At 35.9% G+C, this 27152-nt stretch overlaps 1 protein-coding gene across 1 annotated transcript in view; it reads right to left on the reverse strand.

Moving 5' to 3' along the window:
* ADAMTS19 (ADAM metallopeptidase with thrombospondin type 1 motif 19) overlaps window positions 1-27152 on the reverse strand; it is a 139246-nt gene that overhangs the window by 67844 nt on the left and 44250 nt on the right. The window contains exon 7 of the mRNA XM_051777410.1: window positions 23441-23484. Coding sequence (XP_051633370.1) covers window positions 23441-23484 — 44 coding nt within the window. The remainder of the gene's footprint in view (window positions 1-23440; window positions 23485-27152) is intronic.

Raw genomic sequence — 27152 nt, forward strand, 5'->3', positions numbered from 1 at the left:
TTATTATCATTATTAGTATTATTTTTATTTCAATTAGGAGACTGTTTTTATCCGAACCCATGAGTTTCCTCACTTTTGCCCTTGCAATTCTTTCCTCCCATTCCACTGTGCAAGGAGAGGGCAGGCAGCTGTGTGGTGTTTTGTTGTCAGCTGGGGTTCAATCATGACACTTACTGATGATGGCCATTCGCAGTTGGATAAAATTTTCTTGCTGGGATCTACAGAAAGAGAATTCCCAAACCTCTATCTGCCTGTTGATTCTCAGTTCTAACTGAAAACTACTATACTCTTTAGTCTTTTAGAAGGAAAAGGGGTCCTCTAATATTAAATTAGATTTCTAATTCTAGAAATGCCCAAAAGCATCAAAAGTAATTAATGCTTTATGACTTTTCCCTTATTAAACAAAGCCAAGCTCGTATGTGCAAGCCACACTTAACAGCAGCTACTGGATGTAAATCAGCCAGTAAATCAGGAAATAGCTGTTAACTCATTTCACATCTTGTCCTTTCACATGTAGTGAAAAAGAAACTGACTCCAGTAAGCAGCTGCTCTTGCTTAGTGGTCTATGAATTAGGTAAGAGAAGGAATTTCTTCTTCAAACATATTTATAATCACTGCAGCTTCCTGTGGCTTATTAGCACAGCTCAAACCGCTCCAAGGTTAAATCCACATGAAAAAAACCAAAACCAACCCCAAAACAAAAGCAATGAACAATTCCTCCCTTGTTAAGGTATTCTTAGTGAACCCTGTAACACACTGCTTCAAATAAAACACTTGGTATCTGAAAAGTCTTGGACAGAAAGCAGTAATGTCATCTCACTGACAAATTAAGGAAGGATCCTATTATTTAACTATAAAGAAAGCTGTTTCGAAACAAACAAACAAACAAAAAGAACCCCAAACCTGGATTGAATACATGTCAAATGTAAAATATTCAAACTACTTCCCTCTGTGAATAACTGTTTCTCAAGTTAATTCAGAAGAAAATACATGCCACATAAATTTAGAGAGTAAAGCTTTACCATTGTGTCTTAGAAGAATCACATAAGGGACTACATTTTCTTATCAAACATGTAAATATTCAAATGAAATACAGGCTGTTTTGGGAAAGTACAACTTTTCCCAGTCATAGCAGTGGTTTCTTACTACTGCCATTACTGCTACCTGTAGACATCATCATTTCATTCTACATACTATGTTAATTTTCTGGTTTATCAATGAACATCCTCATCAAATCACCAAACTCTTTATTCTTTGAACGTAGGCACACCTTTACAACTTCTCTGTTAAAAAGCAGTAGTTCAGCTGACAGGGATGTTACACAAAATACATCACCAACTAAAGTATCCAAGCAAGTCTGTCAGCTTTACCTGTAACACGCAGGTATGACTTGAATATGTCTGGATATGTAATAGTGCATTCTAAAAGGCTATAGAATGGTTATCGTTTTTCTTTTTGCAGTGATCTAATGAAATGGAGTTAATATTCCAAAAATTTGAATCACACAAATTAATTACCTAGGCAATTTAAATTTCTTTTCCTCTGAACTTCCTTGGTTTCACAACTCATTCAATGTTGGTTTGCCATGCTATTACTGTGTGCTTGTTCTGAATCCCAGACCTCATACCTGCTCCAAAATCTACTTGCTAATTTTAGATGCTGTTAAAACAAAAGAGACCCTTCCACATGCCACCAGTTTAATCTGTTGATCACCTCGATATCACCTCTACGCATTCCTGGGCTATTTCACAGCTCTTCTGCATTGGGAACAGTAATGTTCTGCCCAACATAATTTGTTTTTTCTAGATTATAAGGGAATAATGACCATAAAAATTACAGAAAAAAGTTCCTGTAACATATTCTGTGATGAAGAGGGATAGGTGATCACCCAGATATCCCTTGTACTACTGATAAAGACCAGAGTCTACCTGAATTTCCCGTCTGTATGAAATAAAAATTTAATAAAAAACAGATATGTATGTTCTGTTTCCAACACTTGAAAACACAAGCTGAAAGAACCGAAAAGTGCATAGATTTGTTCAGCAAAGCTCACAAAAAAAAAATCCATTTTAGAGCATTTTTTAATGAAGAGTTATGTTATAATCTCAGGAATCTAGGGATAGCATACTCCTTGCTGTTCTATCTATCCATCAGAGAATAAAAATTGTCGGATTTGATCAAGACGAAAACCAGTAAAACTGCCCAGATTCCCAGCATCCACTGCACTTCCTGTTGTCTAGGTAAAATAATGAAGCACACTCTATTACTGTTGAATGCACATTAAATATAATTTCAAGAATATTGAAAATGCTCATGAACTTCAAGAATGATAGATCTATTTTTATTAAATTATTATTCTGCATACAACTGATAATGTTTAAACACATACCACGAATAAAAATGATATTTATGTACGTAATTTTCTTCTGAAGTTTCTACACCAAGTTCCATAAAAACCAGTACAAACCACTAAGGAAATACAGATAATCCTGAAATGGATAGAAAACATGCAGAGAAACTCGTGATGATTTGAATCATAAAGTTTCAAAAATAATCCTCAGCCTTCAGAAGGTATCATGCAGTGACACACTCCTGATAGCAGGACCTTAATTTGAATTATTGATGTCACACAGAATTAGCAAGCCACTGCATTAGAAACATAATTTAATACACCTGGCTTTTGATTCAAGCATAAGTATTTTTCAAGTAAAAAGTACCTTAAAAATGTATTTAAAAGAACTGGTAAATCAATGAGCCAGTGAGCATAAAGGACAGTATTTAACTGCACTTGATTACTAATCTAACAAATTGCTTTTTAGCAGACCAGATGCTTTTCTTAAGAAGCAGGAGAAAAAAGTTTTCCAATGAGCTGACACTTAAAAGTCTAATTAGCACAAGCTGTTCTGAGGAGAGTCACAGATGACTTCCAGGAAAAACAAGTCTTGTCAGTTGTCAGTGAATGAGCAACTCTTAAACGTGGCAGTAATCAAAACAAGACAGTTAACAAACAGGAATCTCAAATGCAAAAAAAAAAAGCCTGGGATAATTTTTTTTCTTAAGTGAAAGATATCGACAGTGAGAATAAATATATCTACACATGTGTGTGTATATCAATACAAATACAAATCAATGCAAGACATCAGAAAAAATAATGGCATAAAACCTAATCAGTTTATGCTGGATTTTACCCAAAGGTAACTCAAATTTTTTCATGCCTTTTGTTAAGTTTATAATCTATCTACATATTAGGAAATCCAGTGCTTCTCCAGAAAAATATGTTATCAATAAGTATGCATATATATAATATATAAATATATATAATATTAAAAATGTTATCAATAAGTATGCATATATAAATATATAAATAAATATATAATATTAAAAATATGTTATCAATAAGTATACTTATTGATACATAGTAATGTGTTTTTATGGTTCAGAATAGACTACTAAGCTTACTTTTCTGCCTTGAAACAATCTGCTGCACTTTAATCTTTAGAGCAGGGAAAAAGTCTAAAAATGGAAAGGGCATAGGTATGCCATAGAGGCAAAAATAAATTTTTAATGTGTGCTTCTACACAGTTTTAGGTGCTTAGTTCGCAGCCCATATGGAAAACACTTCTCCCAAGATGAATACACAGATGAGACAATAAGTGAGTTTTCTCCAGTGTCCATTCCTGGCCTTTGCTGGAAATTCATGCAGGGATCCTGTGAGCTAAAGCTGCATCCACACCCTCATCTTTTAACAGTCACCAAAGTACTTATTCTCCACATTTGAGTATTCTTTCTTCACATGCATCAGTTTGGGTCCATAACACGCAATGGCAAATAGCTCCAGAATGTAACTGTGAACAACAGTACAAGTTTCTCTTTCTATGAAGATTGCAAAGGGGGTATTCCAATTCAAATTCCAACTCTATTCATCTGTTCAAAGCAGTGGTTTTCTTCCTAGATCTCTGTCAGCCGCAATGGCAAACTGAGAAGCTCTAGCAAATTTAGCAACTCCTCAGGCAGAAGGAGTTTCTATTTGGCACCTCTGCATACCTTACTACTCTTGTTCTTTTTGTCAGTCCTTCTGACTGACACAGGTGTACCATGGTTAATCGAAGACCAGCATTACAATTTTTCCATGGTTCTCTATTCTTTCTTTGTTGATCCCAACAGTCACTTTATTTAGGTGATCAGGAGGGCCAGTGGTGTCCTGGGGTGCACTGGGAAGAGTGTGACCAGCAGGCTGAGGGAGTTGATCCTCCCCCTCTACTCAGCCCTGGTGAGGCCACATGTGGAGTGCTGGGCTCTTCCATACAAGAAAGACAAGGAGCTACTGGAAAGGGTCCAGCAGAGGGCCACAAAGATGATCTGGGGTCTGGAGCATCTCTCTTGTAAGTAGAGACTGTGGGAGATGGACCTGTTTAGTCTAAAGAAGACTGAGAGGAGATCTCATTAATGCATATCAATAACTCTCAAAGGCAGAAGCCAAGAGGATGGTGCCAGACTCTTTTCAGTGGTGCCCAGCAACAGGATGAGGAGCAATGGCCATAAACAGAAGCAGAAGAAGTTCCACCCCAACAGGAGGAAGAGCTTCTTTACCTTGAGGGTGGCAGAGCACTGGAACAGGCTGCCCAGGGAGGTCACGCAATCTCCCTCTCTGATGACATTCAAACCCACCTGGATGAGTTCCTGTGTAACCTGCTCTAGGTGACCCTTGGCAGGGGGTTGACTCATGATCTCCAGAGGTCCCTTCCAACCCTAACAATTCTGTGATTTTCAGAGAATTGTCTACTATCATTCTCTGATCTCTTTCCTGAGTGGTAACAAAGCCTATGGTTTCACACATATAAGCTAAAGACTAAATTGTTTTTCTTAATACGCATTACTTTGTTTATGTCAATACTTCATCTTCTCTTTCATTTCCTTTTAAGTATCATGATGTCCATCAACAATTCTTCTTCTCAGCTTTATACTGAACTATCCAGATGGCTTCAAACTGTATGAAAGCACACACAGGCCACCACTATTCCAAATACTTTAGGAGGGAAGGCAGCTCTGAATTCAAGCAAAAAAACTGATAAATAATTCCCATGTCTTGTTTTTTAACTTCTAAGCCACGTATAAAAAAAAATTATTAAAAATTAAAAGGAAAATATCTAAAGCAATAATGCACTGTAACATTGCAGCTGAGTACAGCTGGTACAATTTTAAAATATTTTAATTGCCTTTTTTTGTTTGTTTTCTAAAGGCAACATCACTAAGCGGAAAACTTGCCCATAGAAATATGCATAAACAGGAAAAGACTCAGATGGAAAAGAAAACTGCATACTGTAAAATGAAAAGAAAAGAGCCATAAATTGAGAAAGAAAAGTTACAACTTCCTTTTCTCCTCATCTAACCTTGTTTTGCATCTGTAATCCAGAAAGATTTAAAAATCCCAAAACTTGATTAGCTTATATATAATTGGTGTTGGAGAGGTCCTAAGTCATTCTGCTCAAAAGAAAATATGAAAAATAACAGTGTACGGAGTAATATGTAATAAAAATTTTCTTTGCTTCATATTTTCTCATACTATTAATATGAAAGAAAAAACAAATGTAACCTTTCTAAGAAATAACTTAATCTTCTAAGAAGTTGAACTAGTTTGATCCATTACTTTAACTTCCTCATGGCATGGTTTTCATGAACAATTTTTCTAGATGTTTGTTTTACCTGGCATAGAAAATTATTAGGAATCTCGATCCACATTTATAAATTAAACTTTTGGACAGAAGTAGAAAAGTCTATTTTTAGGACTTACACAATAAAGGCTTTTGGTCCTTAAATTACACGGGTAAATTATAAGAGTGCCTTATGAAAGCTTCATAGAACTCTGCTGTATACAATCAAATCAGATCTGACTTTGAAAAGGAGACACCTTACTGCTTTGGCAGCAAAACTAGATGGGGCTTTCCAAGTAGAGGAGAAGCTTATTACTTAAAAAGCCAAGACTAGGTTTCAAGTTGATCACCAGCCGTTTCAGAACAGCTCTCACCAAATACATGCATAAATAAATTAATCTTTAGGTTATGTTTTTCACTGATGGATTGGACAGACATGACAGATGCACAGCTTACTTTGAGTGAGTACCACAAGCCTCAGATCATGAGCTGGGGCCTGCATCCTACTCTGTAGACTGACAAAAGTCTTTGTTATTCTACAGACAAGATGGTGAGATGATGACAACGAACACTGTGGTACACACAGGAAGATATTTTAACAACTCAAACTTGCTTTCTATGTTTTCCAACTTGTTCTACAGTTACATTTCCTTTAAAAGTGGGCAATGTGACAGTGTTGTTTTGCAGTCTTTCAGGTTGTACTTGTACCTTGCTCTGTCAATCCCTTCTGGAGTTCACATTTTTATCTGGGGCAAAAACAAAGAGTGAAAGTTATTTTTGTGAACTAGCCATTTCTAGTCCTCATGTTATCTAAAAATCTGGCGCTTCTGATCCTGCCATTAGCTGTAGCAAAACAGGAATGAGAATTTACTCCTCACACAGAATTTTTTATCCTTGTCCATTACTGTCTCATATATATATAGCATATATATACATACAACATTAAAAAGACCATTAGGAAGAAATATCTTTTAAAAAATTATTCTGGATAAAAAAGAGAGCTTGACTTACACTTATCCTTGACAGAATGAGCCCTAACCCAGAAGCTAAGGAAAACTCCTGTTAATGGATCACCATAATGACTAGGAAATACAAAACCAAAAGCATACATTTCCCTTTTACTTCTTTACCTTTGTGACCAGATACACCACTATTCCATACTGGCACCTGTATAGTGCTACACCTGTATAGTGTTACAAGGTACACATGGTATGAAGGCTGTGTCTATTCATTTGACTAATTGCCTCTACGTTTCTGTGTAAAAAAATACGCATTTTTCTTTTTCCAATCTTTTGATCTTTATTTAGTCAACTTTTCATTTTTATTTTCCACAACCAAACCTAAATAAATAAATAAAAAATTACCTTTTGGTTTCTGGTCAATAAATCCCTAAAACACATGAGTTAGGCAAGGGTCATGGGCTTATGAAGCTGAGGGAAGAACATAGGGGCTGACCACAGCTGTTGCAAAGAAAACTGAACTTAACACAGAAGGGATTGGAGGGTTAGCTTTAGATAAATGCTTCTATCAGTTCAGTGGATTAACTGATTGTACAAATGTGTATTCTTGAGTTAATCAAAGGATTGTGAATGGCTTCTTGAATCAGCCAGCCCAACAAGGGAAATATGCATATGTTGCTCAGCCCCACTGAGAGTATAAAACTAAACAATTCACAAAATTAATTTTGAAAAGATAATGGGCTTGAGCTGACTTTAACTCACATATTCCTTCCTGGCACCAGCATTGTCCAGCATCATGACAGTGAGGATATGAAGACCAGTGGTGAGGATCAGATTGGTCCTGTGATCCCACTGTACATTGTAGTGGTTATAGCTGCTTGATTTCAGCCTGTTGCCATGTCACTCTGCTAAATAAAAATCCCACATAACATCAAATGTCTTCAGATGAGTAAATTTCATTTTAAACACCAAAACCTCCTCATAGTGAAACACCTGATAGAGCCTGGCCAGACAATTCCGACCCTCTTGCATTTCATTGCTCCCCACAGAGGATATTCCTTCAAGGGATGGAAGAAAAAGTAATACTGATCTATACAGTATCCATACAGAATTAGCCTTCTCTAAAATACATTTTTTTTTCTCTATTGTTTTCTGTTTGAGTCAAGTTCTGTTCAGTTGCTGGCACCTAATTTCATGTCAGAGCATATAGTAGCTCTTGAAAGTGTCAGGAAGCAAGCAGAACCACTGTGAACATCTGGAATATGTAAGTGGCTATCTGTGTTTAATAATCCTACACAAAAGCTTGAGGGTAGAGGCACTCTTGAAAGTGGAAATTCTCTGTGAAATTCTTTAAAGAGACGAATCATTCTTCAGATCATTTAAAAATAAATGTCCAATTGTAAGAACAGATAACAGGAGAAAAGTACTACCAGGCCTACATTTCTCCTTCTAGAACAATTTTTTAGAAGTAAAACGCCTGATGCGTGGCAACAAATCTTCAATGCTTAAACAGACTGATTACTATTGGATGACTCACATCTGGTATTTGTCCATTCAAAAATCTGTAAGAGTTACATGGCATAGATCTACCGGGGCAGGTATTTTAAAAGAATGAACTTTCATAGAAAGAGAGAACAATTTCATTTTCTAGCTCAGTATAAATATTTCGTGCAAAATGTTTCAGAGGCTTGCAAACTGAAGATACTGCTAGGGTATGACTTGAGAAGGAAAAGCAGGAATAAGAGATTCAAATATGAATTCAAAGGGAGGTACCTTTTCTAAAAAGGCAAGCGAAATTTTAATTTGCCAAGAATATCACAGTGTAAGAAATCACAATATAAATATTTGCTAGCATTTACACAGACTGACCTCATTTAATGAAGATAACTCTTTCTAATAATTTAGCACAGCTTTCCTATCAGACACTTTCTTGCTGCTGCCAATTGTTTAAATTACCTTTTTTTTTAAATAAAAAAATGTAATCACTATTTTAAACATACATTTACAAAAATAACATAAAGAAAGGCTTGGTCAATTTAAAAATATTTTAAATGTCTGGAATACATTAAAACACTCAAACATTTTCTTTTAAAGTACTTTTTTAGAAAGCCTCATCATTTAATGTCAAGGGCCCTGGCCCAAGGGAATAGGAAGCACAGTGCACAGAAACAGCATGTTTATGAAAACAATGATGTAAGGGTAGGTTCAGACTTCCAGGAGAGCTACACATGTATCACATGAGTTACCCTAAAAGTTACCCTAGTTTTCAAGATCAATTTTGAGGTAGTCTTTGTTTTCTAAATGGAATTTTGACATAATTTCTGTAACCTTAAAAAAATTCTGGTGACCTTAACTCTTGAGTGTATATGTCATTTTTAAGAAGACTTAATGTTTTCTGTTATTCATTAAAAAAAAAAAATCAGAACATACTTATTGCACCCCTATTTTAATACAAATGCTGTATTTTTAAAACTGTCTCTGACAATTTTACTCTTCATGAGAAATGCGATGACTAGATGTTATCCTGGAACATAAGATGGTCCAATTAATTGTTAGAACTCACTCCACTGCTGTGAAGTGTGAGTTCGCTTTAAGATATTTTAAAATATTATAAGCCCACAACTCTGTACACTTGGGTCGGAATATATTAGCATCACAGAGTGAAATATATAGTACAGATAAGTAAAAATTATGTCACTGTATCCAAATACTGAAAATAGTCTCCCAGGTGTTTATCTCCCATCTTGCCTTCCTGACATCTGGGCTTCAGTTCTCACATTCATACAATGTGCAGCTGCTAAAGTTGCCCCCATGTTCTGTACATCTACACACGTTGCAGTGCCTTTGAATTCACCTCCTGTCTCATTCCATCACACCATTTTTTTACCTGAATATGCTCCCAGTTTGATGTGTAACATCAATTCCCCTCACCAGTTTGATGTATTTCTAATACATCAGCAATGTTTCCCCTGGTCTTACAAAGATTCCAGTCTTGATACCCTACTAAGCTGATTCTCCTGTAATTTAGTTTTTGGTGCCTTTTTCCCAGAAGAGAGTTGGTACCATCCCCTATGCAACAAGCAGATGCGAAATCGCTCATGAGACCATATTATTTGCATTCTAACACACATTCTTTAGACCTACTTTTATTTCTGCAACAAAATAGTAAGAACACAAGACTGTCTTGCTTTCTTTTGTCGTTTATTTTGTCATACCCATTATTATACACATGTCATGGAAATGATACCGTGTGATAGGAAGATAAAACTGTTCCTTGACAAACAGGGCTTCAGTACAGTAATACATTTCCTCATTTTCTGCAACCTAGGTTATTTCTGTAAAATATTTCTCATGTTTTTATGACACAATCAAGTTAAAATTGATTATTCTACTGTTGCTGAGATCCCACTTAAAGAAAATATTTAGGAAGTTTTTTCCTTTTTTTAAAGCATGGTGTAATTTGCTCTCTTTTTTATGTGAGACGAGGGGCAGTTAAGGAAATTGAAAGAGGTCATCTGGGTTTGTTTGTTTGTTTTTAGAATAGTGTATTACTCTACTGCCAAAGTTTTGCCATTTGTGACCTTTAAGATTTTTGTGTGAAGAAATCATACTTTGTTTCACTATTGCATATTTCATTACTTTGTGTTTGCATATTTTATTTATGTTTCCAATAAGCTACACCCTCCAGCCTTATAAGGAAGCACCTTTAGCCTATTAAATTTCCACAGAGACCATTTAACATCTAGGAAGCATCTATTACTGTCTGTTCTGGAAACCTGACATAACTGTCAGTACATTATTTCCTTGGCATGGGTTTTGATTTTAGTGAGATCCATAAGCATCTTTCTCTTGTTTCACTAAGAGAAAGATGCACTATGAGAAAATGACAGATCTTGGAACTGCTTATAGAATACACTGGTAGCACATCTTCTAGGAAATGTGAATTAAATAGGTAATTGTTCCTTTATACAGAAAACACTGACTAGATGTGGATGCATAGCTTAGCTAGTGTCTTTTGATAAATAATAACAAAGAAAAAGCTATCTTGAGGATAGTCTTCCATCACACCTCTCTTCAGCCAAAATTATTTCATTCAAAATTACTATGGTTATCTGCAGATACTCATCCTGTGTTTCATCTACATTAGTATAACTAAGAATACGTTGTTTCATGCTTGTGTTAGCACACCTGATGAAAGTGATTATGCTGCCTAAGAGTCAATGTAAACTGATCAATGGCACAAGTTTCTTAAAGTTCATGTCTCAATGTTCTTGCAAACTGTTCCCAGTTCATAAACTCTTTGAGTTTGTTGGGATTAATCTCAAGAAGTTTAAACTCAGTGAAAGCCAGCTGAAAAGGGTGAGTATCAGGTCTTTCTTCTTGCAGGGCACCTATTATCCAAAATAACCTCTGCAAAGTCTGCAAAACGTAAGGTAATCAAGAACCAGGGGAGGTTCCTGTATCACTAATGTACGGCACTAGTCCCCCCTTGAGCAGGCTGAGTAAACGATGTTTTGTTCAGGGTAGGGTACCATAATCTTCAGAACATAAAAACTTCAGTACAGACTCAAAACAGAAATACAAAAGAATATGCTGCCATTTAAATGTCACAAAAGGGAGCCACGAAATGGATTCGAACATAAGATCTTCCCCAAGGCATTTAAATGAAGAGTGAGACTTGGCCCTGTCACTCTGTTCCTTTCTGCTGGCATTCGTGGAGCACTTTTCTTTGTGTTTTGACAAGTTAGATGCAGTTGTATAGATAATCTGCAGTTCTCTCCACAAATATGGAGGTCATTTTGTTTCCTCCTCACTTAAAGGACCCAAGTACCACTGACTACTGATCCCATTGTTCAAAATGAAGGAAAAAAATGCATTAATGCATTAATGCATTTTTTACAATCTAATTCCATCACACTGACATTTGTTTTCCATTATATAGCTACAGGACACAAACACTGATGCATTAGTCACAAGGAGCTACCTGTCTCTCGTGTTCTGAAAACACTTCCACTAAAAAACAGTGGGATTTTCCAGTGCAAAACACTATACAAGATTGACTATTCATATGTAACTTTGCAAATTTTTCTTTCAAAAGGACAAAAAAACTATACACAAGCATCTCTACCAAGAGTTAAACACAAGACTAATATGAGCAAAATGGCTGGCTAGCTAGGAACAGTATTTTACAGCCATCTATGTTGAATGTCTTTAATTTGTAATGTTTGACACCACACTTTATTTTTCATTTTTAAAATTTAATTGCATGCATGATTCTTGAAGTGAAGAGCAATTCTTCATACAAACTAATCCAGAGTGCATATTGGTATTATAGCACACAGAGTAAATTATTACTAATGCATGATTATTTACAGCTGCCAACGCACATGATTTTATTATGAATGTACACAAGATTCATCTAAATGTTTTTCACATAAAAAACAACCTATAAAAGATGAGTAGTGAAGTTGTAAAATCCAGGAGACAATGAAAGATATTTTTAAGTGCTCACAGCTGCTTGGACCTCGTTCAGTTTTTCAACAATTTGGATGAACAAAGTGACGCAGAACATAATTCACTGTTTAATGCAGTGAGAGGGTCATTAAATCACTCATTCATTTATCTCTTGCAATCCAGCTAGCCAAAATGGTAAATTTTCTCCTAGCAAAAGAATTTTAGCCTAAACTTAGTTAAGCCATGCTCACTTTTGTCCTCAGCTTTGTGTCTCAGCACCCCTCCATGTCCTTGGCAGTACTGCCCCGAGGCTTCACTGACCTTTCACTTTTGAATCCAGTATGGCTAACTGAAGGATTCACACATGAAGTTAGAAAGCACACACTATTCACAAGACAAACACAAATTACAGTGATAATTAACTTGCTAGTTCCTTCTGTTTTCTTTAACATACAGTAAATATGCATTCTGTAATATTAGGGATTCTTTTGCCCTTACTTTGGAATGCCCTTTGCCTGATGGCCACAGAAGTTTTGGCTACGAAAGATATTAAAGTTCCAGGTCAAAACATAAATATTCTAAATGCTATTCAATGTAATGTTAAAATTCTTATATATAGTAACTCTCTCTATATTTTAAATCCTTTTAACATAGGATTTTAAGTACCTCTGGTAAGTCGAAACTAAATACAGAAAACATTGAAAAATAAAAAATATACGTAGAGATGAACCAATATAATGTGTAGAAAATGACAGTCTTATTGCATTTTCACAGAAGAGATATGAAATTATGAGGATGTATGGATAGTACTGTGGTGCATTATAGGACCACTTACTCAGGTCAAGAACTAAACTCAGACATTGAGCTTGTAGCTGAATCTGCTCAGATTTAAATCTATGTTAAGAACAATCATCACATGCCACCTAAGTGAAAAAGAGCACAACTAAATGCATCCAAACTGGAATGCACAACAAGAATTAGATATGTAATAGTTATTATAACAATGTAAGAAATATTGTTAACTTCAGAGATATTTAGAGATAACCACAATATCCGAAGGAGTTGACTTCTTTAGTAAATGAGGAATGATTGCACATTTAATACTATCTTAACTCCACTGTATTTATTTTTTATTTATAACTATTATACAAATAAATAATATTAAAGACAACTGTAAATACCAACACTATCAACAACACACGAAATTATCCTGCACATCAAATGAGTAACATTTCAAAAATTATTATTCCTTGACATCCAGAGGCTAATGGAAGTTCAGTACAGAATGCCAAAGATTTTCTGAGCCCTATTGAAAATTTACTTATGGATTTCATCGTAAACTTTCAAAACTGGATGCAGACATGAATATTAACCTTCCTGTCTTCCTACAATCACTTAAAGGCCCTACTGCTTCCTAAGACAGACTGTTAACACATACTTAGTAAGAAAGCAGTAAGTGACCTCTGTAGTATAATCTGAAAAACAAAACAGAAAATATCTTTTTTCCATTACTTTCAGCTCTCTAAATGCATTGGCTAACTACTTCAAAGTAAAATAACATAAAATAAAGAAAACGGAGTTGCCTGAAGGGGTAAGTCCTTGATCAATTGTTTAAGGAGGAAAAGGCTTGGTTTTTAAGTATGGTAAGTGTTAGTAATTAAAAGCTCAGTGATTATGAAATTGCCATCAGGAGTCCATTCAGAGAGATTTATTCAGTGTTACCCTACTACTGTTGAGATTAATTAAGCTTTAAACACTTAAAATAAAACACTGGAAAATAAAACAATCTGTTGTGTTGCAACCTTATTTTGTGTCTGAGTTACAACACAGCTTGAAAACAAAGGTTTGCATGTCTTGATGTGAAAACTTATGTCTCTGGTCTCACTGGAGCCTTAACATTTAGTCCAACTCAGTAAAACAAGAGGCAAGGTAAGATGGGACTGGATCCTTAAAAGTTTTTCTGGAAACATGAAGTTTAATAATTTTTAGAACTAAATTTAATAAAAGAAAAATAAAGTTGAGGCTTGTAACAGCAATGTCTGGATTTGATGACTGAGCACATGTATTGCAGTCCTACATTCTGCTTTCCTGAGAAACTTCACCAAGCATGCATAATTCATTTGACACTTTATGACACGAGGTAGACTAAATTCTATTTATTTTTCTTTGGGTTTTTTTTTACATTTATTGGAATTCATACCTAATTAGGTTCTGTTTTGCTGTACTTACATGTAACTCAACAACAAAAGCAAATTTTATTCTGCAGGCTGTAGCAGGCAAAATTTTCCTCATGATTTAAAAAAAAAAAAAATCTAGTGTATTAGAGGTTTCTGTATATTAGATACACTGGACTATCATATGGATATCACTTCCTAGGGAACTTTTGCATTTCTACAGAAGAAAATCTATGTTCAGAAGCCCCATGTGAAAAATCTAGCTATTGAGGCATTTGTAGCTACTGACTACACATCTGGGCTACAGTACTTTTAAAGAATACCCCAAAGTTCATGAAGTGAAATTGAGTGAGATTTCTGTGGTAGCTTTTCCACAAAAGCATTTAAAAGATGGTCCTGTTCTCATTGTATGAGATGTTCCTCTGTGTGCAGGTCAGTGAATTTATTATCATGATCTTGCTGTAAAAGAACATGTCGTAAGAATGGAAAATTGTACATATTGTAAAGTTATGTGAATGGCTTAGATTAGGCTACATTTTGGAAATCTCCACAGGAAATCTAGAGAAGATTAAATGGTGAGCTCAGTTCTCTGAATGTCAGCAATGTTACTGAAAAAAAAAAATCTTTCCTTAACCTTTCCTTTATTTTTAGAGTATCTTTTTTTTTTTTCAATGGGGCAAATAAATTCACACAGCAAAAACTCAAATCTTACAAAGCTCTTGCTGGTTTTGCCAATTTTGTGTAGCAGCAAGCTTGGAGACATGTCATAGATCATTTTTGACCTAGGAAATTTTACAGACTGTAGCTATGCCTTCACTGGGAGAAACATTGTAGTTGTTTCTCATCCAGTCTTTCCATTCTGCTCTCTGAATTCCCATGGCTCCCAGACCAGTGACATTTACAATAAAACAATGAAAATTAATTACACTAGTGACAAATATCAGAAAAAACTGCTGGTCACAGAGGTCAGCCAGAGGGCTAGGTGTACATCTCTGCAGCTATGGGTAATCTCAGCCAACAGAATTTTAAAATGGTAACCTCAAAACATAACACTTCTCACCAATATCCAACTGGACTGTGCAATGCTGAAATGTTCAAAACCTCAGATGCATGCAAACACCTTTAAAAAAACTTATCTTTCTAACCTCTCCTGATTTCATCCTCCTACGTTTCTTTCTGCAAGACTGGAAGGATTACTGTGTAGTAGAAGTCCCCTGTTATGTACCTATACATAGGTTCTATGTTCTATCCTATGTAGAAGTTCTTGCCTGGACCCTACTTTCAGCTTTGTCTGACTTGTGGAGAAGAACCTGTTCCCAAACTTTCGGACATACCGTAAGTGACAAGATTCAGGATTTATGGATTCATGTTTGCCTTCACTGAGCAGAAAACCTCTCTTGCCCCCTGCAAGTGACAGCACCTGGACAGCTTACAGTGTTGATTTGGAACTGCATTTGGAAGCGCATTTATTCTGTAGTTGTGTCTCCTCAAAAGGGAAACAAACAAAAAGAAAGACCAGCAGAAAGTCTTACGCTGCTGACATGGTTTGCATCACAAGGGCTCCTATTCTGCAGCCTGTGGGTACTTGATCTAGCTGTAAATTATAAGCAGCATCAAGTGCCTGCAGGAGTCCGGGCACAGCAGCACACAGCTCAGCATGAGGGAGTTCACTCTGATTCTCTTACTGCCTAGTTAGGCTAAGGGCAGCTATGCAAGACTACAACAGAGGGATTTTCTGGATTAGAGGAGGGACAGCAGATGGATGAATCAGATGAAGAAACAGAGGGAAACAGAGTTCTTAACTTTACTTCTGCTGTGCTGCTGCCTATGTTCTGTGCAAGTTCCTGGGCTGCTTGCACTTTGGTAATGGGCCCTAAGCATTCAGCTTCACTATTTCCAGAATTAACCCTCACTGGACATGGATAGTCTGCCCAATTCCCTATTTCTGGTGTATCTCTTAATGTGTAGGACTGGTCTAAACCTTTATCCTTAGGGGCAAAGTTTGGAGGAAAAGTCCAAGTCCTTAGCATGACAGATCAACAGCTTTCATATTAGAAAAGTAAATAAATCTATCTTTGGCATTTTTCTAAGTTGGATGAAAGATGTGTTCTTTCACTTCATTTTGGTTTGTGGTCTTTACTATGTAGATGTTTGTCTGATTCCTTGCCAGGCATCATTTAGATCCTTTGCAACAGTACAAAGACCTGATGATGCCTTAATCTTCTGCTATTGTTTCTGTATATTTAACACTAGCTTTACCAAGTTTAGATTATTTTAATATACTGTACCTGTTCCAACCTCCCAAAACAATCTGACAAGAGTTTTTAAGGGAATTCTGTTTATAGATTGCAGCATCAGTATTTTACTGGAAAATGCTCTCTAGAAAACAGTTTAGATGAAAATACATGTTCTTATGGCTGCTGTTTTAACTAAAAATGATACAGCATGCAGTTTTAAAAATTACAGTATTTTTTAAGGAAACCCTGTTCTTTTGGGATATCATGATTTGCCCCAAAATTGGATTTTTTTACCCAGCATGCAACAAGCCAATAATTACACACTTGAGAGAGACCCTGCTTATTTGTGTCAGAGCTGTGCGAGCCTGGGCACTCGGTGTTACTGCACAAATCAAGCACAAACACTGGACTTCTCCTGCCATTATTCACACACAGCAATTCAGAGTCGGTGACTTCCCCAGTGCAGCCCCTCTGGTACAACTGGACAGTAAAGTTCCATGCGAGTTATGTAACCCCTGCCAAACTTCTCCGCCTGTCAGGGGAAGGGTCTTCACCCGGCCAGGGCTCTTTTTGACCTCTAGGCGTGAGTTTAAGTTTTATAATGAACATAGTTCAGCCAAAGGACACATGGACTGTGAGCATTTTGCCAGGTTAGCAAGGTATACACAGACACACATCAGCACCTTCATTTACTGCATCCTTAAAGCTTGTCAGTTCCTGGTGTCCCAGACTAGGGAATGCCGCTCCCTGTTCCACTGATTAGGTCTCCTCTCTTGCTGATTAGGCTTGAACGTATACAGAGATCTCACACCAAAGCAAATCCTGATTTAGTATAATCTTGACATGGTCCCCATTTGCAACAATAAGATACAAAATACTGCCTGAAAAGAGCATTTAATTACTTTCTCTCCAAGAGACCACAATTCGAACACTGCACCTGCACTCCTCTGAGATCAGTGAAGCGCTGAAAACCTTGTCTTTCATAAAGCCCCACTTACTATACCTGAAACATTCTACTGCTTGGTAATTTTTAATGGGATTAGGAGTATGAGCATGTTTGTACAGAACAATACAGGTGTGTCAGTAGAAGATGTAGTTATAAAAATGAGGCCTCTCCCTGCTGCAGTAAGAAGACAATAATGAAAAAAATCACCCTAGGTCACTATTTAAGGAAAAAGCTACCTTCAAAATGACTCATAATTCTAACATATCAGGTCAAATGGAACTCAATTCAGACATGCCGAGAAAGTTCCTGACCTTCCTTTGACAGAGGCATCTTTTTTTACTGAGTGCAGTAAAAGATGTATGGTAACTGAATCTGGAACTACTACTTTTTGTTTTCCATTTTGTTGCAATCAGTGTTACTAGGACATTTTACTGGCTATCATAAATCTTTCAAAACATTAATCATGGTCACAATTTTCTACAGAGCACATGTGTTGTACACCTGCAGATTTTGACCGGGGATGAGAGAAATATTACCTGAAGAATCACAGAGTGTAGGACATGGTATAATACAACGATTCAGGTGCTTAGGGTCTGATATTCTGATATCTGGAATGGTCTATCTTCAATAAAGACTTTGGAAAAAAACAACTACCAGCAGGAACTGCATTATACTCACTACAGGATAGCATTACTAAAGCAACAGCTTTCAAATAGTAGATTTTTTTTTTTTCTGCAAATTATTTTCAATTTCTACATGTTCTTTGAGGATGAATTTACTTGTAGCTTTACAACTTACAGCAATGTGACAGCACACAAACACTTCAGATTTTTTAAAAGCCATGTCATAGGCACTAGAAATTTAGACTATGTAATAGGCTGAATGGAGAGGAAGAACATGCTGGGTTCCCTTCTTGATTCTCTCACTTGCTAATTCATTGATCTTGTGCTGGGCATTCAGCCTGCCAGTATTTCCAACTGCAGCAATTATGCTCATTGCTACACCTTTTGATAACCATTTTGAGATGAACAACTCTCAGCATCCCTGAACACTTCAGAAGCTCTCAAGCATTCCTGCTAGAATCTGTCCTTCAATCTTAACCTACAGCTTTGACACAAATAGGGAGCTGCATGGAAGCCACAAACAAAATTTTACAGTTAGTTAAGTGAACAACCACAATGTTCACTAAAGACAACTGCGTGTTTGTGCTAAGACTTGCTGAGCCATTTTGCTTGCACAAGGAAGGACTGGAAAAGGAGGCAGAAGGATGCTAAACCAAGGCAGTGAGCAGTCTCAAAGCAGGGCAGTCCCAGAAATGTCACTGCCTCTCTTAGAAAAATCACTACCTCAGTTTCTGCAGATTAACAAGGCTCCAACACAAGGCAAGTGTTGTGATGCCAACAATCTGCCCACGCCTGTAACACTGCACACCAAGAACTCTTATTACAGTGTTTCCACAAAAGACACTAGCTAGCAGTAAACAGCAAATCTAACCCAAAAGAAATATGCCTCAGAAACTCAAAATGTTAACTGCTCAAGTGGAAATGCAAACAAGAGGAACAGAAATTCAAATGTGCATACACTTGCTTGGAGAAATAGTCTTCATGTGTTTACTTGTTAGCCTAATTTTTGACAAAATATCTGTTTATTTCCGTCTGCTGGTACTAAGGTTTGTGTAATACCCAACCAACAAGTTGCCCTATGAATCACTGCTCATCTCAGTTACTTAAATATGATAATACCAGAAGGTTCACACACAAGAACAACAGAGCACAGGCAATCCCACAGTTCACATTTTGTTCTGTTGTTATGGACTTAATTTTGTGAAAACTGGTAATTGAATTATTTATTAGATTTTTCAGAAATTCACTGGGACATCTACACTCATAATTTTACCTGTCATCAGCACAGGAAAAAGAACAACATTCCAAATCACCACGAATTCAAAAGCTAGTTCCCTCTGACTAAGCCAACAAAGCCTTTTTGGAGGAGAGACATGCCATGATCCTAAAAGTCAGTTGTCTTCTGGAGGAAAAGAATCTTAGACAATTACAAATCTAATTTTTCATTAGCTAAACTAAAGTTACATGTAAACATCTTCATATTCTTCCACCCTCAGAAAAGACATCCCTTCCAATCATACTATGTCCCTAATGATTGTACTGTAAAGCAACGTTTGAAACCTCTGTTTAAGCTACAGAACTGTGAGAATCAGTGGTGGAGAAACAGGATCTCAGTTCTGTGCAGAATAGGAGACAGTGAGAATACACATGAGCAGAACAGGAGGGAAAACAGAATAAAGTAACTAAAAAAAAGAAAAGAGTGCTGCAGCCAATCAACCACAGGAAGCTCAAGAACACTTAGGTCTGGTCAATTTTGAGCCTAAAACAATTGCTTTGTGGTTCTCCACCCAGGAAGAATTTGACAGGGGCTGCAACAATTGACAATGCTGAAATCAGTTGACCTGGGCTGACTGATACCACGTGAGAGTCTAGCTTAATGTTTTACAGAAAAGTGGGATTAAACAAATATGGCATTAATTTGAGTTACTCTGGATTTACATTATGAAGTAAGAAAGTAGTCTCACAACTCCCCTGCCTACAGCAGAGATTTCCAAACATTTCTAGAAATAGTACAATACTTAACACTGAAAGGTATAAAATAAATACATTCTCCTTTCTAAACTTCAACACACTTTGGGGAATCAAATAAAATTCCTGAATTAATTCTTGTCTTTCTGACTACTTTGCAGAACTATAAAATATGAACTATTCATACGTTTTAGAATTGTCCTGCCACTATCTACCTGCACAAAAAATCCCTCTCCCTCCTTTAAGTACTGGAAGGCCACCATGAAGTCTTGCCAAAGCCTTTGCTTCTCCATGATACACAATTTTTGTGCTTGAACACCAAGATAGACAGATTTTTTTTCCTGATTAAGAATTTAAAATTCTGACAATCAATCCAAGTCATGTTTTCTATCATTATGAGAAAAAAAAAATCTTGTATTTGTCCACCTTAAATGTTTTTGTGAGGGAATATTTAGATTATTACCACATATTTTGTTCAATATCATTAATGAAATACATTTCAGTATATTTCTAGGGAGGTTTCATATATGGTTTTGATTTGGAGTAAACATTTTTTCTGGTTAACAGAATTCTCAGGTTAATTATATCTTTAAATGATTAAATCTTAATATAAATCACTGTTATTTTAGGAGACAATGAAAAAGTACTAATTGAAGAGTGCATAAGCCCTGTACTTTGTTTAGAAGAAGACTGGAAGCACAAAAAATGTATTATTTGCCACTTAAATCACTAAAACTTTGTCTGTATAACATAATATTGGTACTTACTGTATCTGGCTTAAGTGGATACTCATGTCCAATCTGAAAACTGTGAGTCTAGGCATTTAATGACTAAACAATAAATCCAGCATTTGTCTGCTTAGTGCCCAGCACTAGGAAGAACTATTATCCAACACGACAACCCTTTCCAATAAAAAGGTCTGTCCTATACGTGCCCCCTTCTCATGACTTCCATTTCTGGATTGTGTAAATTGCTTAAGATCATCTCGACTGCCTCACATACATGTACAGTTATATCAATATTTCACAGAGCATTGCTTTATTCCACTCTTTGTGGTAGACAAAAGTCTGTATCGTGGTGCATTCTTCTGGGTTTTATTGGGGAGAAGGTGAGGCAAGCCCTAGGCATCTGGGAGTTGTAAACTGCATTAGCACTTCTCATTTACTGTATTTGGCAAATTCTGTAATTTACAGAATGTTATACATCCCTGGAATGCACTGTCTCCTTTTGCCTATAAACTTGTTGCATGAATATCTGTAGTAAGATCGAATTGTGCTTCATTTCCTCTCAACAAACTTTCACTCATGATCTAATCTAAAAATCACCCTTTCGGTTTTCCTAGGGAAATCAAGAAAAGATGCCAAAATGAAATCACCTTCTATCTACATGTACTTTCAACAATTTGGCATTATAGGTCTGCTATCCTAAAAAATATTGATACATCAATAATAGTATATTCATGATATATGAATATATATCATGAGTGGTGGTGGACAAGATGGTGGTGGACAGGAGCCTCAGAAAATTTTCTTCTTAGCAGTGAGCATTGACTCACAGTACTGTAAATGGGCATGGAAGGAATGACTCACTGACTTTGTGGGAAGGTGCTGTATTCATCTGGGAAACTAATGATTGAATTCACATAATAAACAATGAAACATCAGGAGAAGAATGACCTTAGATTTGCTGCACAATCGTACCTACATGGAAAGAACCACACATACAAACTATATTTCAATTCCTGAAGAAACCTCTCAACAACAATATGCAGAGTGGGAAAGTTCACAACAGCCATTCCACACAGTGTCAGATCAGACAGTCAAGGTCTCTACTTCATTTTTTTTTAATCAATGTGTTAAGACTGCAAACGCTTTACTTCCTGTGCACTTACAATCAATGCACTGCCTCATTTTCAAGTTTTGTTCAAGCTTCTTCATCACAGACATGTGAATGACCAATACTCAAGTCAGTTCAATCTTATCCCATTTAAAATTCCATGGACGAATTCAGAGATAAATAGTCCCTCTATTACCTCCAAGGTTCAAGTAAAGAGGAAACATCGTTCATCATTCAAATCCTTGAATACATTCACTTCATCTCTGAAATCCAGACAGCGGCCTATCCTGATTTAGATATACTGGGAGTACTCCAGACTTAATCTTCAGTTTAGATCAACATAAAATGCTGAAGACCTCTTGTCACATTGCTTCCTCTTTCAGCTGGAAGGAAACATATTCCCACTAATAGGTCAAAAATAAATGCCCCTGAGCACCAAACACTCATACAAAATTCACTTAAGACCAATATACCAATTAGTGAAAGAACACGATGAATTCTTAATCTTTAACTGCTGTAAAACGTATTCCATCCTTCATTTAGAAGGTTTTAATTGATATCCATCCCACAGGCACACTCACATACACTTGGGATACAGCAGCAAAAGAAAAAAAGACTATCAAGTAGTGAGATAATACAGTTGACATAAGAATTCTCCCCAAACTTTTGCAACTGAAATGAAACAGAAAAAGAAAAATCTACTTCTCCTTTACCTCTGAGGGAGCATAAGCAGGACAATAGTTAATAGTCCATTACTATCATCCTAATTCTGAAAAAAAAAAAAAAAAAATAGGTTCTGAATCCTTGTATTCACATGTAGAACTGATAAGACTTCTGTTAGCCAATTGAAATTCTAGGGTAAAAACGTGCCATGACATCCTTCATTTAGGGTCATGGCATGTTTTCACCCAGAATTCAAACTGAACAGAACAACTGCTACTTTTTTGCTACCTTTTCCACCAGACCTTTACCCTGAAAAATTGTCTTCCCAAAAGTGTGTGAACTATATCAATGACTGTTGATAGAAAAACTCGGTTCAGCTAGCACTCAGTTTAATTGAAGATGTCAGAAGATGCCTTTCACAATAGCTCACATCCTGTATTCTTCTGAAGTTACATAGTTCATAAACTCTGCATCACTCTACTATACTACATTGGAAACTTCTTTTATACACTGTAAACATATTCTCACCAAGGATAAATCCACGGCACAAAAAAAAAATAAATCATAAACACAATATTTTAGCTTCAGAACTTATATTACTAAAACAATTTTTTATTAGTTAGTCAATGAGATTAAAAAGAAAATAGTTTTAGAAGTATTTTCTATGAAAGAGATGAGAATATTGTACTTGAAGGTTTAGAAGTCTTTTCTATGAAAGAGATGAGAATATTGTACTTGAAGGTAGTACTTTGCTAGAAGCATACATAAATCTAACAGTATTATTATCATTTAAGATGTATTTTTCATTTTATCTAGTTACTGCTTTCCGTCACCAATTCTGCTGTCACCTTTTAGCTTCACATTTGTATTTACATAACACATACTTTATTAAGAAGTTTATATACAGTCTCTTACATTTATTTACTTACCAACAGTATCACAGGGTTCATCTTTATGTACACAGAAATCCTTCCTAGAATTGGGGGGGAAAGGAAAAAAGTTAAGCACGTCAAGTTGTCAGAGGGTAACAACTGTGTGACCTATTTACAAACATTTTGTACAGCTCAGTTAATAAATACAGAACACCATTATCTCAACAAAGAGCAGGGGGGAAGCAAAGGCTAGGATTACACAAGCACTGAAACTCCAGTTTATTTTCAGAACAAATTAAAGAGGAGTCAGGTGACAAAACAGGCACCGTATATTCAAATTGCATTGTACCTAATTTCTGTGTTCTGCTGTTTTGCTGGTTTTGTTTGTTTGTGGGGTTTTTTTATCTTTTTCTGTAAGCATCTTGAAAAGTAACAAGTCTAAAGCTAGGGTTTTTTTCATTTGAAAAGAAAATATTTTCAGTGTTTAACACCAGTTTCAAATGTAGCACTGTGATGCAGCATTTAGACCAGTGATAGAGTCAGCGAGCTTTTGTGCTAGCAGGTCAGTGGTCAAAATCACTAATAGGAATATATTCTGGAGAAGCTTTTCTGCTAGAACATCCCATTACAACAGTGAAAGAGTTATAAATTAATTCACAGGGAGAAGACTACCCTATCTCCAACGCATATTTTACTCCAGTCATAGCTCTATAAATAAGACTGTTCTGTTGCATAAAGTAGAATAAATACTTCAGCTCTGTAAAACAACACCTGCATTTGAGATTCATTTTAGTTTCACACCCATTTCACTTGTTCTCAGGGATACAACAAAGTTACCAAAAGAGCAAAGGGAAAGTTTCTTTTTTACTGGAGTATTTTGAATTCATATTAATTTATTATTTTAAGTAAAAAAAGGGCTGCTGAAGTATGCATGAACTGGAGAGACTGGGAGGGAACCAATGAGGAAGTAACAACATGTTTAGCAAACCCACAAATAAAGAAGTTCTGTTTTTAGCTGTGCCACAGAGTAATGGTCTCTGTTTTTAGAAGGAGACCATATGGATCAGAGAAATTTAATTTTTATATTCTGTATATGGAGGTACCTAGATATACACATAGATTGATAATGATAAAGATACACACATAGAGAAACACCCGTTTTCCAAAATTCTTTCATTCTTGGTACATAAGATACTGATATTTATCATTTTTACAAATGTAACTACTCCAAAAGCTGTTCGTTTGTTTGTTTCCCAGAAATGATTCCTACAGAGGGATTTAGACCCAAAGGCAATTTCAAGAGGTTGGCAAAGTTCTGACACTTGTTAAAGGCTACAACAGACAGATACATGATGTTATATAGCTTTTGATTACCCAGTCATCACTGTCAGATAATTACAGAGTAGAGAAGAAAAACAGCAGTGCTGTAAACTGATGAAGCTGTGAGTAAAACTGATAAAGTAGCTCTGGGAATACACTCAAAGAAGTCCTGGAAACTGAGCAAAAGGTGGTGAACAAGAAACTGTAATCAGATACAGAAGAAAGTTATTTTTTCAAACCTGAAAGAAATAGATTAAATTAATGCACTGAGTTGTAACACAATTCTTTGTTTTTTTGCTATGTGTCACAAGGGACTTACTGTCTTGTTAAGCAACATGACAGAACAATTAGAAATATGGGACTTTTGGTGAAGCAAGAGAACATGTGTAAAGACAATCTAAGGACATAGATTGCCTTCGACACACACCCATCCAACCGCCATAAATATTAACTGATGTAATAATAAGTTAAAAAACCCACAAAAAAATAGAGCATACCTTCAAGTGTAAAAGAATACCATATGACATTTTAAAACTGCCAATATCCAAGAGGTTTCTGCTTATGTAATAGCTTTGTTCTCGTATACTTAGTGAGCTGTTTTTGTTTTGTTTTTCCTTCTTGGCTGAATCTGACTATGGTTATGCTGTGCATCCAGGGTTTCGTTATGGGACTTGGGGGAAATGGTACTGCTATGATTTGGCAAGAGGGAAATACAGTAAACCATTCTTAGTTCCTGATTTACATTGAAAGAATGTAATACCTCCTTTTATTTCCAAGAAAATGAATGCATTACATACATTTGAGACTATGCTCCTTGGTAAAGATTTACAGTTCTAGCTAAACCTACCAGTGACTCCCACAAAAACTGCTCTCTAATTCCCACCTGGTAAGTTACATATTCCATCGTAACTACATTCCTTTATGTATATATAAAATACATATATATATATATATATATATATATATGCACAACTGTACACTTTATATATATATATGAAATTGGCATACTGAAGCTATACAAAACAGAGGATATAGACTCTTCCAAGTAGGAGGAGGTATAAAATCTAGTAGTGAAGCACCCTGCAAAGTCCTCAGACAATTTGCCTTTGCCCTTTTCATCCTTTCTCTTAGTAAAACAGGAGGAAAATATTTGCATTACCATTAGTGCATATAGAAGCTTTTTGTGGCACAAGTTAGTAACTGAGTCTATCACTGAATGCAAGAAACTGGTTAAAGCACACTGAGGTCCCCCTCTACCCAGTACACAGCACACCATGTTCATTATTCTAAGAGGTGACTCTACACACACACTGAAGAGAAAACAGGTCCTTATTTGACCAAGGGAAAAGAGGAGCCTTTATGAGACTTGAGACTGAATTCTGCGCTTGAATGAGCTGACAAACTCTAGAAGAGAATTCTAAGCAAGGATTGGTAACCACTAATCCATTGTTTCAGAAAATCGTATTTAGTTAGTACATTTCAATTGACTACATATAGCACTATGAAAGACCTTCACAGCAAACAAAGGCTAACTAATTTCTAAATATAAAGTACCTCTGTACATTCTCGTTGTTAAAATAAATCCTGATACGTAGGTGGGATGTACAACAGAAGACATCAAGAACAGCAGAAGACTAAAGAAAAATCCAGTCTTTTCTTCATGAATAATTTGCAGCAACTTGTCATTTTAGATAAATTTAATACTTGTTTTAAGCAAGTCAAAATAGTCAAAAGGTCTTTTCCAAGCTGGTATATAATTTCCTTCCATATGCTAGATTGGAGAAAATAAGAAACAGAAGAGGACAGCAAATGGATTTTACCCATCTACCAAATCTTCCTTCTGGCTTCACTCTACTCTTAATTTCACAGTTTCTTTAATGTTCGTAATTTTGAGAAACGTAGCATAGGTTTGAAACTTCAGTCTAACTCTTGCTGTTATCAATGCTGGGACTTACAACATTTAAAGGCATATTTGGGGCTTATTGACCAAGAAACAAGTTTTCTCAAAGCATACAACTTTTATGAAGAATGGTTGCAATTAGTCGCCCTTGTGAAAAATGACATCCTCAAATTACAAATGCCTTCATTTGCATTATGCTAAGTGAATAAGGACAACACTGAAGAAGTTCTTGTCTCTTTACATAATAGGAATTTCTGAAATTATTCTCACGTATAAAGTAAGCACATATGTACTAACTAACATTTAATGAAAATAATTAAATTTAAAACTATTTTGTTGTTAATGAACCACAAGAAAAATTACATATTTACTATTTAGTTGAGAATTTAAATAAATGGACAATGTGACTAGCAGAAATGCTATTTCAGAAACTGTTTATTATTTTGAGGGTAAACGCACCAGTATGAATTGGTCAGTGTATTATAGGAAAAAAGGGAAATACTATATTTAAATATTTAAAATAGCTAACAAATCACTTAGGCTCTGTAA

The sequence above is a fragment of the Manacus candei genome, unplaced genomic scaffold, assembly GCF_025592945.1.
Source record: "Manacus candei isolate 608988 ecotype Guabito, Panama unplaced genomic scaffold, ASM2559294v1 h1tg000010l, whole genome shotgun sequence".
Lineage (NCBI taxonomy): Eukaryota > Metazoa > Chordata > Aves > Passeriformes > Pipridae > Manacus > Manacus candei.